We start from the raw sequence: 19,009 nt of genomic DNA on the forward strand, positions 1-19,009 counted from the left end.
ATTATTATTATTATTATTATTATTAATTTCTCCAGAGAAATAAATTCTAAGACTAAACTCTTAAAAGCACTAGCATCTAAGGCTATCGGCCTTTATTAAAAACTCTACCGCACTTGGGATTCGAACCCACGACCACTGAGTTGCTAGTCGGGACTCTTGCCTACTCGGCCACCCAGGCGGATTAAAAAAAAAAAATAAAAATAAAAAAAAATAAAAAAATTTAAAAATATATATATCTATACTTTTACAGAAATATAAACAGTTTCCTTTTTACACGATTTTATTATATTTGTCCGGCTTAGTGAAGAACACATGGGCGAGTTTCTTATTCTACCGTATGCAGGGAGTCTAGTATACTATGTAGTGTTTTTTTCTAATACAATATAACCGTTGCCATGCTCACCATAAGCTGTTGGTATAAGAACGCAATCGAGATTTCTAAGTCCACTTTTTTTGTTATATTTGTTAATGAGAGCAAATGTAATGGTGCGCCACTAAGAACTGAGCGCTTTCTTTGGCAAATTGTAGGCTTAGTTTCCTACTACGTTGCTGCACCAATGGTTTACGGCGAGCATCGTGATGGTCATGTCATAATGTGGCTACACATTCGCCAATAGCTTTTAGCTTTTAGCATAAAATTCAAGAATCGAACAATAGCGAGAAAATCTCATTGTTTAAACATATTCAAGTATTGCCATATTTCCGTACCATCTAAGGACTATCTGAACGCTCTTCTCGCTTTATATATTATGTAATGCTTAAGTTTTGCTTCATATTTCCTTGAGCAAGTTACGCACTTAAATGTTAATGTATTTATACGTGAAAGCGTCTCAATGTTTTCGAAAGGGGCTTTAATGAGGAGAAGAAGAAGAAGAAAACAATCGCATACATTTCATATCATAGACTGTATTACGGCACGCACTACGCATACATATATGTGCATCATGACCCATACAAGTGCTATTAATATTTTAAGATTACCACAGGATTGGAATAAATACAGTCCAAGCGAACTATTGGATTTTTTTCTCGCTTTTTATTGAAGACTTTATACATTTTGAACAACAATTCTGAGCAAAATAAAGTGCAAATAAAGTGGAGCGGAATGATGCTTATTTAGTTTAGTAGACCGCTGATGCGATTCTTCTATTTTGTTATGAATTATGACGTAAATCAAAAAGAAAAATTCTTCTATTATAAATATTATGTATGTACCGATATTCTATATATATCTACATGAAAAAAAAAAAGAAAAGGATTTAATACTTACTCATCAATCTCTTCCTCGGACATAGAATGACTATTAGCGGCTAATAAGGACATGATTACGTTGTTTTAGGGAAAATTTATTTACAAGAAACCACCTGGAATGATAAAAAGGAGGCAAAAAGTTTTCAAATTTCTTTTTTCTTTGTTTTCCACGAACTATACTTGAACTTTTAACATCTTCTACAACTAACTACAACTAAAAGGTTGATTAGATAATACGTTAGAAGAAAATCATAAAAAAGTTTTCACAATAACCGCTATAACCGCATAGGTGGCAGTAAAGTGAACCCATTGTTTTAAGAGGATACAAATAAGAACATTATATTCAACTTTGGCCGACCTTTCTCTACCCCTACCACCTGCGTGTTGAAAATACTCGAAACAATGGAACTTAGAAACTCTATGAAAGAGGGCGCGCGTAGACGATTTTTCCAAATTTTTAAGAATGCGATATACACCAACATTTTCATCACTATTGCAATTTATCAATAATGAGCAAAAAACGTAGCGTTTCTAGTTCATCCTATATTGTGCGTGCATCGCTCGCTCGATTTAAACCGTGTTCAGCACTAACTTTCGTACAAGAACTTCCAATGTTTTCTCGCCAAATTCGAAATCAATATCTCACCCTATACGATCAAACCAATGCTTAGCACAGATAGACGTACAGACGTGCATCCTTACATGTAATTCGCAATTTAATACTGATCAGGAGTCTGTTATGTACTTTGTAGGGTTTCCAAAGCTTCCTTCCGTGTGTTGCAAGCTTTTCGCCAAAATGAATAGATACAAAAGACACATCCTTGCGTGGTATGGTTATAAAAACACGTTTGACTTTAAAATACTTTACCTCAATTTTTTTTCAAAGCTTAAAAGTAGAAAGCATCTTATATACCAAAAAAAAACCGAACTTCGAATAGAAAGGAATCCGTCGACAGTCTTTATTTGTTTTTATGGCTTTTTTGGCACATACATATACATATTCGAAAAATATGGTACCTTGCGAATATACAACACAACACTGTAAATGCCAGCGTAACCATGCAATTATTTGCTCGTAAAACAAGACAACAAATTTCATAGGTTAAGTAACTACTACTGAACTATTGTTAGAATATAGGTAGAGGACGCATAAAATATGTACCTAAAATATTATGTAATATTTTAGGGAAAGAATTTGCGACTTAAACGACACGTAAATGTTTTTCCAATCGATGGTCTTTGCATTATGGTTTGACTGATATTTGAAAAATTTGAAAATCAAATTTTCTTTCTTCACGCAAAGTGATGAGGATGTTGTCATGATGACAACTAACAAACAAGCGCACAACATAGAAGCTTTTTTTTGATGTAATGTCTTTGTGTCTCTATGCCTTCTCCTTTAAAGTTATGTTGTGACGTTTACATTGGTATCCCTAAAAGCTATGTATGTATTAGTTCCAAAGATATAAAGCGGCAAATAACAATCTCTACTTTTGTTTTCTCAAACATAAGGGGGCGTGCTATTCCAGAGGTTATATACCTGTTTCTACGAAAATCTGTCAATTTAATGGGTAATTTTTATTAAGCGTCTCAATCACAAAAACTGAGATAGCAATCTGATGTTTGGCACAAATTTCCCTAGATCGATTAAGAACATGAGGTTAAAAAAATAGATGTGATATGTGTATGCACACAACCACAATGCAAAAGAAATTAAGACAGTCTCGGGGCACATCGATAATACTTTCAAGTTTCTCTCTATAACTTTCGATCCCATGAACATATTTCTGAAAAACTGTTTGCTATGCGTTCACCAGGCCTGGTGAGATAGTCCTGTCGATTGACTAACTTACTTTCAATTAATTTCCTTTTTATTTTAACGCAATATATGTGGATTGGATTTTATCGTTAATTAAGGTCGTATTAGCAAACTGATTGAACTGAGCATGAAAGTGTACCTAATAATCACCCGGGCGGCAGATTTTCAAAAATAACTTTACGCCATCGTGGCTTAATTACATTACATTTTCCCATCGCAATTGAAGTGCCCCGCCTAAGGGATTAAACTTCTTTCCTCTCGTAACTTTTAAATATCCTTGAGTTACATGGAAAATCCCCGAAACTCCTTGATTAATTGTCAATAAGGAAAAAAACCAAAGCGAAAGACTTCGTAGTCCACTCTTCCCGGATCACAAATTTTTATTATATTTTTTCATAGACTATTAAAGTGAACGGAAAAATATTGTCACAAACTGCTGTTGTACTCTCATCCCACAATTACGTACTAAGCCTCTATTAATCTGCAAATCTTATGTACTCCGTCAGTAAAGTGACTATATACGTAACTATAAAGGAAGCCTTCTTGAAGAAGAAGAATCTTCATCCGATACAAACACGTGGACATATTTATACAAATCTTGTCGTTGCACATGTTATGCGAGATAATTTCTTTTTTACGGGGCCAACCGGCAAGCTACAGAACAAGCAAGAGCTAGACACCCTTTAAAATGAAGTTTCCACAACCTATACCGTTCCTAATAGTTGGACGGTAATAAGATTCAAAAATTATGTGCAATGAAGAATGAATGTTAACATGCAGAAGTATCCTTAACGCTTATGCGGTCTCTCAAGAAATGAGTAATGAGAATAGTATCGCGGACGGACTGAGTAATGTAAAATAACAAGCTGTTGGCTTTAGATGTTTTTTTTTTTTTTTTACAAAGTTGTTCACTTAATTACTGGGAAATATATATATATGTACATGTTCTACCAAATTTTTTTTTCTCAGATCTTGGGAGAAATATTTAACTAAATATTTGATGAAATTGAAACTAACTCTACTCATATTATTATATTCTGCTCTCGGGTTAAATAGTAAATGAAAAGTTCTCCTCCCTTCCTATATTTGCAAAGTATAAGTTTTTTTATTTTCTCTAATGTTTAGGTATTTACGTTGTTCTTGTTGTTGCTTGCTTCTCCTTCTTCTTGTCAGGAGAATTAATTACAATGATAAGGACATGGTGTGAAATAGCAGTTGCGAATACAAGAAGGAAAACAGGATAAATAGTAAAACATGAAAAGGTCTCATATTGTGCTAGAATGCTTCATGACAAGTTAATTAATGTTCGTCGATTGAACAAATGATGAATGAGAAAATTTGCTTGAAAGTTACGTAATTACATCTGCGTCCAACAATGAGAAGGAAAAAGAATTCTTCTTCTAATTAATAGGGAATGTTGACATCGCTGTTTTCAAGTAAATTTCAACAATGCTTCGATCAATGTCAACAAATGTTAAGATAAGCGGACATATCTTAAAAACTTAGAGTGGAGTAAATGTTGCATCTTTCTTTAACCGTAAAAATCTTGCACTGAAATCGTACAAAAACCCCATAATTCGACAGATGGAATTGTTGTTGTTACTAGCAGAAATTTTTGCTTATTTCCAAATGTAAGCATCTCATAACGTGATTAAGTAATAGCTGACATTAGGCAGTTTGTTAAGCTGACACAACTTTTGGTTCTATTCTTAAAATGCTTCCCGAACTTTACTCGGAATTCTACATATTTTGCATAACACATTTATTCACTTGCTATGTTTACATGAACGGGCTATGAAGAGTTTTGCAGAAAAACAAAAGAAAAACAAAAGAAAATCGAGAATCCTGAAATTAAGAGTCTCACGCTCTAACTGAGCTAGCCGAGCTTGCCCCAACACCAAGCTAAAAGTCGCATAAATACAAACCAACAAGGGACGAAATTATATTTAGTGACTGAATCTTTTGTACCCGTCATCATTTTCCGGAAAAAGACGGAACAAGTAAAAGAACTACATTTTCATGCTCTATAATATGAAGTGGGCGCATAGGCCTGTGGTCGTTGTGGGTGCGCCCTTTGAAAAGTTTAAGCCGCTTCCTAATTCTTTTGCAGATTTGTAGGTGACATCTTCATTTTCGCTAAAGGGAAAACTGCTGCGCAAGCAAACACATGGACAGACGGACATGTTTCGGCGCATTCAACATTTGAAACACGATAAGAATTTATGTAGTTTATAGACGAGCTGAAGCTTGTTTCTGCGGCTTATAGAGGCATTGCAGAAAATATTTCAATTTGATAAACCGTAAGAGTGGGTAGGCGTGGTAAATTTTTCCCATTTTGCTCAGGTGCATCGACCACGGGCTGTTCAAGTTTTTGTACTTTTTACTTTTAATTCCTTTTGAAAAACTGAGATGTTTGCAGGTTACGTGCTACTATGAGCGTGACCTTCAACGGATCAATAACAACCTGTTTGCAAGAACTTCCAATGTTTCTGTTAAATTTGAAGTCGATAGCTTTATTTATTATTACAACAGTTATTACGTAGACGGACAGACGGATATGCTTAAATCCATTAAGAATTTGATGTTGATAAAAGGCATATATTCTATGTGAGGTCTCCGCCGCTTCCTTCTGGGCAAAATGAACAGACCCTTTATACTTTGGCCTTGTACTTCTTTTAGCTATGGCGAGAAATCTTAAAAAATGTCGAATAATTTAATATTTATTAAAGAAAAGGATATCCTTATGTCGATGAGAAAGTGTCTTTTCATCGACAATGGCGTAAAAGTTTCGTTTAATGGTAACCAAGGCTCCAGAATTTCAAAAGCTGCAATTCTAACCGATATAGTTGATTGTCTCGATGATTTCGTCTTGAAAGCCGTTCAAAATGAACTCTAACCAATATCTGTCAATTCAATACAATTCATAACACAAGGGTAAGGAAAGTGCAGCCTGTTCAAAGGAAACTTTCTTAACAACATTCGTACGCATTTCGAATAAATAAAGCGAACTTGATACTTCAATTTCTAAATATTAATGAGAGTTTAATTGATCAGTCGAGCTTTCGTGAGAAATGCACAAGTAAATGGTAGAAAGGACTGACAACGACCGGCCTTCAATTCCAAATCGCGAGCAATTGTCAATGTTTTGAAAGCTCTCTGATTGAATTAAAAACATGACAAAAGGGTAAAAGATCTGGCGAGAAAAAGAATCGTTGTGTTAGAATCTGTCCAAGCCCAAATGCAGACATCACACTATATATACCTACATTCTCCAAAATTCTTACCTACTCACAATGTTAATCTTAGCAGTTAGAGCACTTAATAGATGAATGCTTTAAAAGGCTTTTAGAAAATCAACAAAGGGAAGGAAACAACAGGAAGGAAGAATTAAATGAAAATGTTAATCGTAGCTATCCACATAAGTATCCAAAGCATTCCTTAAAGAAAGCAAAATTCTAAAGATCCGCTGCTTTTATTATATTTTAATTGTTGTCAAGTAACTATCGATTTTCAATTTCTTTGATATCACATAACCTTGATGATTATGCTATATATATATATATATATATATATATATATATATATATATATATATATGTTCATACATATATGTATAAAAATATGTTTATAAATAACATGATCCACACTCACTTCGCTCAGCAGAGGATATGTTTTTATTTTATTTATCTAAAACACGTTTTGCTCGCAACTATTTCACTGCACAATTATTATTTTTCTCACTTTCTTTTCGTTGAATATTTGTGTAACTATTTGTTATGTAAAAAAGTATGTTATTTCCTCGCTTACATTTATATTAAATAGCAATTCCAGAGATATTAATATCCGATAACCCGCAATATTCAACACTGACTGACTGTTGAGAAAGTAAAAATATTTAGTGAAACTCTTAACGAAATATTAACCACGCCATCAACGAGTGAATAAACACTAAAATATATATGTATGTTAAGTTAAAAACTTTTTAACCCCTATTTAAAACATAGGAAGACTCCGCTAGATAGAGGGACATAAAGAGTAGGAAACGCAAGAAAGACAATTTAGGATTTTATTCACTCATCATTTTGAGAGTTACTTACGAGTAATAAACAAACAAGAACGAAAGCTTGATTCCCTTTAGGTCGACTCTCTCTCTCTTTCTCTCTCTCCCAACGTCTTCTACTCAATGTGCTCTTAATAAATTTTGGAGTCAACATTCTGATTTTGATATTTCCAATATAAGAATGTAACCTGCTTGTAAAAGGCTCTTCACTTTATCGAGCTTTTTGCAACGGGCCTATTAATCATTCATGTTTATTTTTAAATTTGTGCCAAATTCCTAGTCTCTAATTGAATATTGGCGCCTTAAAAACTTAAATGCCGGACATATAGGAAGACAGACATGTTAAAGTATTTTAGAACCACGCCTCAAGACAATGTATATGTCAAGCAAATATTTGCGCTTTGTGATATTGGACGTATGGGCAGAGAGCCACGATCAAAGCATTTTAGAATTATTACCCAGTATTGGCATCCTCCATGACCGAGCCAATACTTCCAAAAATTGTCTTGAGATGTTCGTTTACGAACTGCAAATAATCCAATGCCGAAGAACACACATCACATCGCTTAGTTGGGAGACAGTTGCTGCTAATCAAACTTTGAAGGTATAAAAAATTTCTTGCCATATTTTCGCAATCCGAGCACATACAGGGTTCTTTCAGGTTGGATGTGGACTTCGCAATCGTTTCTGCAACACTTGAACGCGTTTGCCTGTTCGTTTCTTCTTCGGTTTTCGTTTTTTTATTCGCATCTGATCTATTCTTATTAGCAATCTTTTTTGGATTTTTTTTCTTTAAATCACTCATTATTTTTGTTTTAATTTTATCGAACAATCATTAAGAACTCATATCACTGAAAATTTCTTAAATAAATTTATTATTCACATGATAACTATATCCAAGACAATATGAAAAGGAAGGAAAAAAACTTCAATCAATGAAATAAATTTACAATGACATAGTTTGTTTTGCTTATTAATCGAAGAGGACTCGGACTTACAAATCAAATGAACATTTGCTTAAAGATCTAAAACCTGAGACAGAAAAGCCGAGAAGAAAAAAAATCGAAAAAAATGTCTACTAAAAACGTTTGCGTAGTCTTCGCCGATGACGAGAAGGCGACGAATAGAATCGAAATGGATTTATCTGAAGATGTGAACAGGTTTCAATGTCGACAAGCGTCGCATTCCTCTTTGAATGAATCTAGCGGAAACGATTTGTCGTTCGCTTTATCAACGGATGACGTTGAAGTGGTGTCAAAACATGCGGATGTTCTTCACGCAGATGAGTTACCGCCTTTCGAAATTGCAGACATATCCCCTGTGCGCTGTGAAAATAGCTTGTCGTCCTTCAGAACATCAAACGTAGAGCATCTAATTTAATAAGTGATTTAGGCGTAGGTTACATTGGTGTCAATGGATCATAACATATTTTAGTATATATGCTGCTCTCTCTTCTTCAACATTTTATTTAATATAAGTGATTTCTTGTGTGCCTTAATTTATTTCTGGTTTCATTTAGCATATTTTAGATATTCAGACCCATAATTTCTCAATTTTTGATTTTGAGAATTTTATTTTCACTCACATTTTATTTTAAGCTTTTATCCTTAACGAAAACTTAAATGGGAATATGAAAAGAGAAAATCGAAAGCTTTTACTCATAAAACTCAACTTATCAACCACATGGCAGTATTTAGTAAATACAGAAAAAAAAATTAAAATATTTTTAAAAAGATTTTTTTACCTACTTTCTTGTATTATATATTACTTGCGACCTGCCCACTAAATCACAATATATGACCGTTATCCACATAGGCTATAGACAAGACAAAAATTTATTCATGAAATTAATTAGTTTTACAGAATAAGAAGAAGACCAAATTCCTGTTAAACGAAATACTTTAGGGCATAGCATGTGGACATATGGAAATGCGAGACATCAAAAGCGTTTTTTCCTTTTTATTATTCTCTTAACAGCACTCATACGCAATGGTGGACTGTAGTTTTCAAATGACATGCTTTTGATTTGTCAGTTAGTTGACTTGAAGTTTTATCTCTTGCTGCGTGTTTGCTACATAGAGATGCTTACAAAAAGTGAACGCTATGTCTTGACTTTAAACGCTTATTAGTTTGGGAAGAGAAAGAAAACAGTTTCTGGTTGCCAGATATTGCCCGCAGAAAAAATTTCTTAAAATTTCAATCAGTAAAACTGTCTTCTCAACGTCTTGTCTTCACGATCGTTTCCAATAAGTAAAGTTGATCGTAATATGGTGGAGATTAATTCTTCACTATACAATAACAAATCTGATGCATTTAGCTTTCATTTTCGCAAATTACCCAATAAACATTATTGGTGGCAAATCCTCATTTGCCAGACGTCCATATATTAATGATCGCCCTCTACTGTTCCGGTGGCTTAAGGGCGATTGACAGGCAGCAGCTAGTCTTTTCTTGCCAATCGCGTTGAAACGACTCACTTCAGGGCCGGAAGTGTACACGCTTTCGCTCCACAGATAAAAATAAGACCACGGCTCACAGGATATTGCAGCCTCGAACGAAATGTGGGCTGATTTTCCATCAATCAACTTAACATAATAAGCATTTGATTTAGAACAATCAGTCTCTTGACAATCTTTTGTTTGTCTGCTGTTCGTCACTCAATTCTTAGCAAATTGCCCACAAGTTATCTTCGTGATCGTAGTATTTTCGATATATTGTGCTCCCACAATTTGCCGGCTTGCATTGCAATCTTCTCTCCTTTTAAAGCTTGTCATCAGAACGTGTAATTGCTCAGTTACATTGCGAATCAATTCCCTCAAACATTGCTTCTATTTACGCAATACTTTCATTAGACGCTTGCATGAGTACAGATGTAACAATGTCATCTTTACGATAGCACAAACATCTTACATTATGAAATTACTCACTACACTGTAGTAAGCTACCGTTTCTACGCAGTAGCATCTGTTCTTGCTTTTCTAAATTCTAGTCTTGCAATTCGTAGAAATTAGTATTTTCCATAATTCCGTGCACACATATAAGAGCCGAGTTGCATTTAGGGCGAAGCCGAAAACGGAGTGTCTTGGTTAAGTAGTCAAAGACAATAGACGATATTGGAAGAGGTTATTTCCTTCATTTCAAGAACGCCGTTGTTCTTCTAGATAGTCTCCCTTTTAGTTAAATAGACTTCCTCACCATGTTAACCAGTTTGTATGTTTGGAATGCTCTGCTAGAGGGCTAGCAATATATTTTTCTCTTTTCCCCGCATCGTATCTTCATCTCTTCGTCCTATGGCAAATACAAAATGTCTTGTTTTGACGTTAGGCAAACATGGCTTTGCCTCCAGTCCTCTCTGAGGCTAAAAGCTTGCTTACATTCTAAACCCGAGTTTATTATTATGAAGTTTGTATATATGTATGGATGTAAAGTAAAAAAGGTGCCCTGGTTCTACTAATATTTTTCTCGTTTTAATTTTATCTTTTCTTAGAGCGATCAATAAAAATTCAGTGGTTGTTACAGTGGCATAGATTCATACCCCACGCATAGTTGCAATCTCTACCCACGCTAAGAGAATATAGGCAAAAGGAAAAATAAAACTGCAAACAAAATCAGTCTCTGTTACTGCCAGAAAGTAATTCATATTATGAAATGCAAGAAGAGAATTGAAATTTAAATTTAACTTTAAATTTTAAAAATCACTAGCTTTGCGTACCTAATGATCACACTGGTATTATGAACGCGATGTTGCTGTTGCCCTAAATTCGAGACGAACAATCGTCATTCGAAGGAGTCATGACGTCGTAGTTTTAGTAGTTTTATTAGATTTTTCTTAGCTGATCTGAGGCTTCGGATGAATATGTATTCTGTCTCTCAGCACCCGCGGTCAGGTCTGGTTGACAAGGCAATCAGCTCCTTATGTATCTGCCCACTTTTACTGCAAGTTTAAAATAATTTGATGGCATACTTCTAATTGAGGATAACGGAAAAGGGATTTGATTGAATTTGTTTAACTTCATATGGTAAGCGAAATTCATCGCAGTTTCGGAGGCAGGAGCAGTTTGTGTTGTGGATAACAGCTCTTCACAAGTTTTTTTTTATGTGTAGACCCCTCTTGAATATATTTTCTTGATCCGGCTTTTTTTACTATACTTAAGACATCAGTTATATTGTCGCCTTCGACTTTACCGAACATCTGTTGGTGCCTTTCGCTGGGTGAGGTTTGCTTTTTTTGCATAATTATAGCCACTTGATCCAGATACTGTTAGCTGGTGAAAGCAGAACTTCGAATATAGCAAAAGATCGTGGTTTTATTCAACTTCCATCCGTAAATAAAATGTAATCGAAGTCCAGGCAAACACACAGCACCAATGGACGCAGTTTCTCAATATAAAACATAGATGCATACATATATATGTATACATATACATATAAATATATGTATATACATACATATACATGTATATAGATATAAAAGCCGAGCAGCAATGATAGCGAGTAAAGTGTGATGCTTGGACCTGAAGTATTGACCCATTTGACATGTGATCAAAATTTAGAATGTCATGCAAATATTTTTTCACTTAACATGCGCTCACTCGCTTTCATTTCAACTGTATAAGCGCCGATGGATTTATTGACTGCAGCTATAGGTTGAGTTTGCTCAGCGAGCTCCTCTTTTAAATTGAAATTAGTATCTATATCTGATTTAATTGGATATTGGATATCATCTAATAGCAAACAATTCCATCCGCTAGCTTCGCATTGTTTTCTGAAGGAATGATGAGCAGATTGGGGATTTATTTCTGCAAAAATGCAAATGAAAACATGCTTACCATGTGCGTTCATGAGAGAACGAAAAAAATCACACAAAGCGAAATCATGGATAGATACCACAGCTTATAGAGGAAAGCTGATGTTCGATTCGAATATAGGACCATTGCTGAAATAAAAGTATCTTTGCCTACCTAAACGCCAATCACCGTTGTTATTGCTCTACGGCTTCAGACAACAAACGCGAATTTTGCCTTTTCTTTTGCTTTTTTTAACCTAAAAATAAGTTTCAAGAAAATTTTGATGTAAAGAATAAAATATAATTTCCGACATATGTTTGCACGAATGCGTACCTTTATTACGTAACTTTGTTTATCGATAATTCTCTCTTTATTCCGATTTCCGATCATTTTTTTCGGTTTAGTAATTAGACGACAATGCCATAATCAAATTTGACACTAATCGTTTTTTTTTTTATTATTAAATTCGCCAAAAGTGTCGGCTCCGTGGAACTACTGCATCTTTCAATAGGAGCCCACATTTTCAATTTTATATCTGTCAATATCTACCATTAGATTATGAGAGAGCGCATGATTCCCTGAATTTATAAATTTTGCAAACTTTTTGTCAAAACTGCCAAATGCGAGTCATTGCAAGTGTAAACCCGTAAGCGTACAAATGAAAGCTCTTTGTAATACGAAAAGTGTTGGTGACGAGGGTCCCGTTGAATATCGATTATATCCACGATTTTGAGTCAAATTTCGCGCTCGTTTTTGTTACTTTGTTTTTTCTAATGGTCAATTGTTTAGGAGATGTCCGCCGGTAATGGCCAGAAAGAAGAAGTGAAGAAAGAGAATGATATAGGGAGATGGATATGTACGTCTTTACTGTCTAGACACTCACTGCGACAAAAGTAAAGCACTTGTATGAATATATATGGAAAGAGAATATTCTTTTTATTTTTGAAAATAGGGTAAAATCGAATGCCACGCCTATAAAAATTGTATAAAACTATTCAAGAGACGTACAAGGGGAGATGAATTTATATTTTTGATACATTTATATAAAAAAGATTATATATTATAGTGAGGCCTACCGCATTGAGATTTAAACCCGCGAATATTGACTTGTAAACTCTATCGCACTAAGATTTGAGCCCGGAAATACTGACTTGTCACTAGTCACAGCTCTTGCCTGCTCGACAATTCCGGCGGACGTTGGACTGCATTAATGAACAAACAGGTGGTGAATTAAAAATGCTGCCCAGAATGAGTTTAGTAAGGAAGTCTTAAATATACCATCCAAAAAGGTGACGCAATTCATTGCAAAATAATCCTTAGTAATAACGAACAGTTCGACCCAAGGGATAAGCAAAGGTGCAGCAATTTATGAAAACTCAATGAAATGCAATTTTTGTCCAGGAGTTAGCTCAAGCGACAGCTTCTGTCCAAGTGTTTTTTCCAATTAGAACAAGCAAGGGTTGGGACCGAATCTTTTATACTCATCACCGTTATCCCAAAGAGAGACAAAAGAAATAAAAGAACAACATTTTCAAGCTGTACAATATGGAGTGGGCGCAACTGATTTCTTCTATTTTCAAAATAAAAGTTTTTGTCGTACAGGTGTGTGGGCGTTGTACGCTCAGTTCCATGAAAACTTTAGGTCAATCGCAGGTTTTTTTGCAAATTTTTAGGCGCTGACGGGAGAACGATTACCACAAATACTACAACGTTATGCTAACAGACAGATGGACAGACGAATAGTCAGATATGTTTACGTGCATTTCAAATTGGAAACTGGCCAAGAATTTGTATAGTTTAGAAGAATTTTGAAGCTCGTTCCTGCGCGTTGTAAAGGTATTGAGAGGTATTGATACACTATAATATTGGGTACGACGCATGGCCTTTTTTTTCCATTTTTGTATACAAATGCTACATCATCGCCGATAGAATATGCGTTCAAATTTTTGTACATTTATTTGCTATAGTTTTATTGGTAATGAGCAAAAAACCAATTTTTCATTCCTTTACGTGGTGCTGTGGACCTTCGACTCATTTCGCCCATTTTCAATATCAACCTACGTGCAAGAACTTTCAATGTTTCTGCCAAATTTGAAGTCGATAGCTTCATTTTTGCGGCCAGGAGAATCTTTGCAAGAGACATTGCACAGACGGACAGACTGATCAACAGTATATATATACTTTGTGATACATACTCAGATGCTTCCTTCTGGGCGTTGCCGTTGTGTTAACGAAGTAAATTTACCCCTCATCCTTATATGATGGGTATAAAAAGAAAAGGAACAAAGGCGCGCATTTACTCGGCGTCAACTAAGCTAGGTATTTATGGGCCTGCTACGGAGGCGATCCGTCAAAGCTCATGAAGGTATATTATTTGAAAATGAGTTGTGCCCTTAATTACGAACCTGAATTTGATTCCACAATTACCACAAAATAACTCCGATTACGCCCTTTCACTTTCAAGGCGTAAGTAAATTTTTATCATTTGCCGAATAAACTTTCGCCAAAAAATAGAAATTTATCTGGACGCCATTTACAGCGCCCCCTGTTCAATTACTCAGAGAGTGAAAATTAAGAAAAAAAAAAAAGAATGGAAAAAGTGGAAAAAAGGAAGGTTTTATTTAAGGCCGATAAAAGAGATTATATCAAAACAGGACTAACTAAGAACGTACAATTTCATTTTAAAGCCTTCCCCACCGTTAATACTAGGAGTCCCAAAGTTTTTTTTTAGTTTCATTTTCGCTTAAGCTTTTGAGTTTGATTTAAGTTTGAGTTGGTTCCATGATTTCTAGTGATGAGGACGCGGTTCTTACAGTTTTTTGCGTTGAGTTTAGAGAAATGTCTTGTCTTCAGAATTAAGTTACCTTCCGGCAATTTCGTTGCCACGGCTTTCTTTGGTTTTGCCGGCTGCTTTGTCGGCGGTTTCTTTACCGAAGCAGCTTTAATAACCATCATACTCGCTGACACTGACCTGGCCTTAGGTAATCGAGACTTTGGCTTAGCTACCTTCTGCTTCTCACAGTTATTGCCAAGGTTAGCAAAAGCTTTTCCCGCTTCTGCAACTGAGTCGAAATTCCCAAACACCTTTACAAGATTTTCATTTACGTATTGCAAATACTGCAGCGCCGAGTAGCAAACATCGCATCGTTTATTCGGAACGTAGTTCGTACTTATTAAACTTTGAAGATACAAAAAATTTTTCGCCATATTCTCGCAACCTGAGCACTTAACATCGGACTCCTTCCGAATTGGTGACACATTTCCCTCCTTGACGCTTGATTGAGCACAATTTACGTCCATCTGTTGACAAGAATTGATTGCGAAATTTTTCGGTATAAAAGGCAACTCAATCGTCTCTTTGGTCACTGCGTTCGCCTTTTTATCTAAATTTGAAATATTCTTATTATTCATCTTTTTTGCAACTTTTTTCTTCGAATCGCCCATTTCTCCTCCTTTTTCGTAAACTTTTTATATTACTGAAAATTTTTTTGATACTTTCAATTGCTGTGATAACTATATCAAAGGTAATACGCAAAACAAGACCTACCAGTGACATCAGTTTCTATTTTATTTTGGCATTTGATCGATTGACGAAGGCAAAATCAACCTTTATACTTTACACCCTACACTCCGAATGCTTATATCGAAAACATCCAGAAGTGGTGGAAATAGAAGAAATATTTACTTTCAGAATCATTTTCTGAATCGTTCCTGTCTTCTATGTACGTCCTCCTGCATGCTGCGTGTATTCTTGGCTTCTTACGGGTGGTAATTTTTGACATATTGACGCACTGACAATCACCGCCGAAAATGGTTCGGATTGGTTCAGTCACACGACAACTTACCACATAATGCCTATTGTCAAAACAGACGTTTACAGATGTAAAGTATTCAATGCTCGGTTGTAATGTTCTAACTTTTTCTTCTTCTTCTTCTTCTTCTTCTTGTGCAATTCAGCAAATCAACAATGGATGATTGAGTTTTAACTTATTTCGGTTATTATATTTTGGTTACCCTATAATAATGGCCGGAAATATCCGCCTCAAACCACATAAATGCCATGAGACTTCAGCACACCAATTTCTTGTTAGGATTTTCAATACCCAAGCCGAATACTCGAATTTATACACAGCCAAGCATGAGGATTGCATTCACTTGGAAGTAAAAATATTCACTCGAGGAAAAATAGCAAGAACATTATAAACTAGTTTGTTGTCGAGTGGGTTCAGTAGCTTAAGCTGAAGCTTTATCTATTATTGCCATACAAACTTTTATTTAAATGTTTCCAATGCGTGTAACTGTAAGTCGCGGCATTTTGCCGAATGCTCGGAGCTTTTTTTTTCCGTTTCATCTTGAGGTGGTCCTGATAGATGTACGTACCAATTTTAGTCTGCCACCGGTTATAAGTTAGAATTTCTTGCTTATAGACATTAGGGACGTGGGCGGATCATATTGCTTTTTAAATTTGTTATGTAGCTATCATGCTTTAAGCTTCTTATCTCCCGCCCTGCTGTCAGTGACAGATACATTTTTCCAGCTCTGACCGCCACAATGGTAAGCAACTTACATCATTCAATTAATCTATTCTGAACAACCCTTCTCTATTTAGCAACAATCATCTTGTATGTATAAAAACCGAGTTTGACAGCAATTTGATTGAGTTTCGCTTCTCTTCGAACCGACTCATGAGTCATATTTTACTAGCAAAATAGACATAACATAATGTCATCTGTCGCATTGAAGGAAGTAAAGAAATTATTTAACAGATGATTAACAACGATTTAGTTTCTTAACTACCACTTATATGACTTCGCGAGAGAAAAATACCTGAGATCGAAACATCTGCCCTTTCTCTCTTTAGGGCTCTAGGCAACTAAAGCGCTAGACCCTCCATCATGAGTCCTACTATTATTATCTTTTCTTGTTTTACTTAACAGGTAACGAGGGAGATGAGAATCGTATTAGTTATATAAAAAAGCGAACCTCCACTTTTTTGACGGATTATATGCAAAAAGTATGATAACATATTTTTCTCTAAGAAAAAGCTGGAAAAAGGAAAATAATTAATTCATAATTATAAAGAGTGAGTTAAGGGAGTTGTTATTCTAAATTTATTCTGTTCGTACCTGAAAGTATTTCATCATTAAGAAAACATATTAAATGATTCAATGTCTCTTCAATGTCTTCACTTTACGAACATGTGCGTGAAAGTCGTTAATATTCCTACCAAAAAGGCAGATGTTAAAAAAATTATGTGCAAGTAATGTGTGTCTTTTTATCCAAAAGCAACTAAAAAATAAGAGAAAAAAAAAGAAAGAACATTATAGTCGGGCAAGGCCGGCTTTTAAATATCCTACATCACATTGTCTATCACAATTCTTATTTTTATTATAGAACGCAAAAATTATATCCTGATACTATATAGAGGCATAGTTTTCATGTGCCTATATCTCGGCTAGCAGGCCTAAAACTTTACCTAATATTGTACAAGTTTAATCCTTATCTAGGGTGAGTTCCAAAAATAGGCGTAGATGGCTCAAATTCTGTAGAGTTCATTTTTGCATGAAATTACTATTATTTCATAAATCACATATTAAACCTTTGCCTATTCTGCTCTAGAGAGGATCAATTTTCGTGAAAATCATTATTAGGGTAGGATCCAAAAAATGGGCCGAAACTATTTAAGTTAATTTTTTTATGTTAAATTACTATTATTGAAAATTGTACCTTTTTGTCGCATAAACTTCAGTTTTCGTTATACAAGAGGGCGTTCAAAAAGTGACATAGCCCGTCCCAAGTTTTCATGCCAATTGAGAATAGCAAAATACTACTACTTAGACACTTTAGCCGAGAAATTTTGAAAATTGCAATATTTTTCCATCTAACGACTTTTCAGAATAGGACGTTGTATGGGGAGTGATTCAAAAAGTGGTCCGATCCGAACTTGAACACAAATTTACATGAACAGACATTAGATGGACAGGCTTAGATTATGATTCAGAATCGATGGGTAAAGTAAAAGGTGGGCTCATCTTAAGCCCTTCTGCATGTTACATAAGACCGTAATAAATCAATATATCCTGTACCATAAATGCTGTAGGATATAAAGATACCTCGAGCAAGCATTCAAACAAGTAGGCGTTAAGAAATGAAAAAAAGAGAAAAAAGGGAAATCGAAGCAAATATTTTCCGTAACCAAAATAGCAAACTTTAAAGTATATAAATAAATAATTACTACGGCCTACATTTTGAAATTGTCTTAAGGAAGCAAGGTAAAGCGTGTCTTCACATTCCTCCTCTTTACGATAATAATGATTTTTAAATGTAAATGTATTGCACAGAGGCTAAAAAGTATTGAACTTTCATTTTATTTTTTCTTACAAATCATTTCCTTGAAAACTAATTATCCAGCTAAACATTTTTTGTCAAATATTGAATATTTGTATGTATATGCGTATGTACATATGCAATATGCTATCTATTACTACTGCTTGTACGTGGATACCTGATGAAAACCTATAGAAAAACTTGTCAAAACATTACGCTCTAGCCAGGTCGACTATTAGGTATCTTACACCACTTTTTGACACTTAAAACTGAGAACTTGGAATCCAAAGCAAATTTGTTTGCCGTAGCATTATTTTTTTGATACTCTTTCTTGAAAACCGTTATGTAGATAGAATTACAAAAAATAGATCTACATAGTCCAAACTCATTACATTAAATATTTGTACCATGCGACTATTTCGCACTAATCTTGAACATCGCAAAATACTAAAAATTACTCCTTAGCGTCAACAAAAATAATCTCATCCCATGTATCAAGGTTGTCCACTTCCGATTGACATGTTTAAGTACTAATTGTGACCGATTTTTTTTTTTTTTGAGAAATGCTAAAAATTGATTATGGAATGATTGCACAATCACTTGATCCTATTCATCTTCAAGAGTATTCATTCTTTGCCGATTCAGTCCACGCCAGTACATACCGAATTCGTTCAAATTATCTCAAAAATTGTGTGCTGTAGGTGGAATCGAAATATATATGAGGATGGATAGATTCAGAAAATAGTTCTTGGTTGATATAATAAA

At 34.8% G+C, this 19,009-nt stretch overlaps 2 protein-coding genes across 3 annotated transcripts in view; both read right to left on the reverse strand.

Annotated features, from left to right (window-relative positions):
* LOC119640799 (uridine phosphorylase 1) overlaps positions 1–6,810 on the reverse strand; it is a 27,575-nt gene extending 20,765 nt beyond the window's left edge. Inside the window, exons 1-2 of one of the 2 annotated variants that reach the window (XM_038039032.1) lie at positions 6,722–6,810; positions 1,271–1,364 (exon numbers count right to left, since the gene is read on the reverse strand). In XM_038039032.1, the coding sequence (XP_037894960.1) occupies positions 1,271–1,323 (53 nt within the window). In that variant the 5' untranslated portion in view covers positions 1,324–1,364; positions 6,722–6,810. Of the gene's footprint in view, positions 1–1,270; positions 1,365–6,721 lie in introns of those variants that run through there. The other variant, XM_038039033.1, reaches the window with a different exon arrangement.
* A 7,252-nt stretch (positions 6,811–14,062) lies between these two features.
* On the reverse strand, positions 14,063–17,263 carry LOC119640800. Its single transcript, XM_038039034.1, has 2 exons — positions 17,044–17,263; positions 14,063–16,962 (listed from the first exon to the last, which is right to left on the reverse strand). The coding sequence occupies exon 2, from the start codon at positions 15,359–15,361 to the stop codon at positions 14,651–14,653; it is 711 nt and encodes a 236-aa protein (XP_037894962.1). The 5' UTR covers positions 15,362–16,962; positions 17,044–17,263; the 3' UTR covers positions 14,063–14,650.
* Positions 17,264–19,009: the final 1,746 nt, after the last annotated feature.

The sequence above is a fragment of the Glossina fuscipes genome, unplaced genomic scaffold (genome assembly GCF_014805625.2).
Source record: "Glossina fuscipes isolate IAEA_lab_2018 unplaced genomic scaffold, Yale_Gfus_2 128, whole genome shotgun sequence".
NCBI lineage: Eukaryota > Metazoa > Arthropoda > Insecta > Diptera > Glossinidae > Glossina > Glossina fuscipes.

What these genes read in the sequence shown, in the direction of transcription:
- LOC119640800 (XM_038039034.1), bottom strand. Translation starts at nt 15,361, where the DNA reads ATGGGCGATTCGAAGAAAAAAGTTGCAAAAAAGATGAATAATAAGAAT.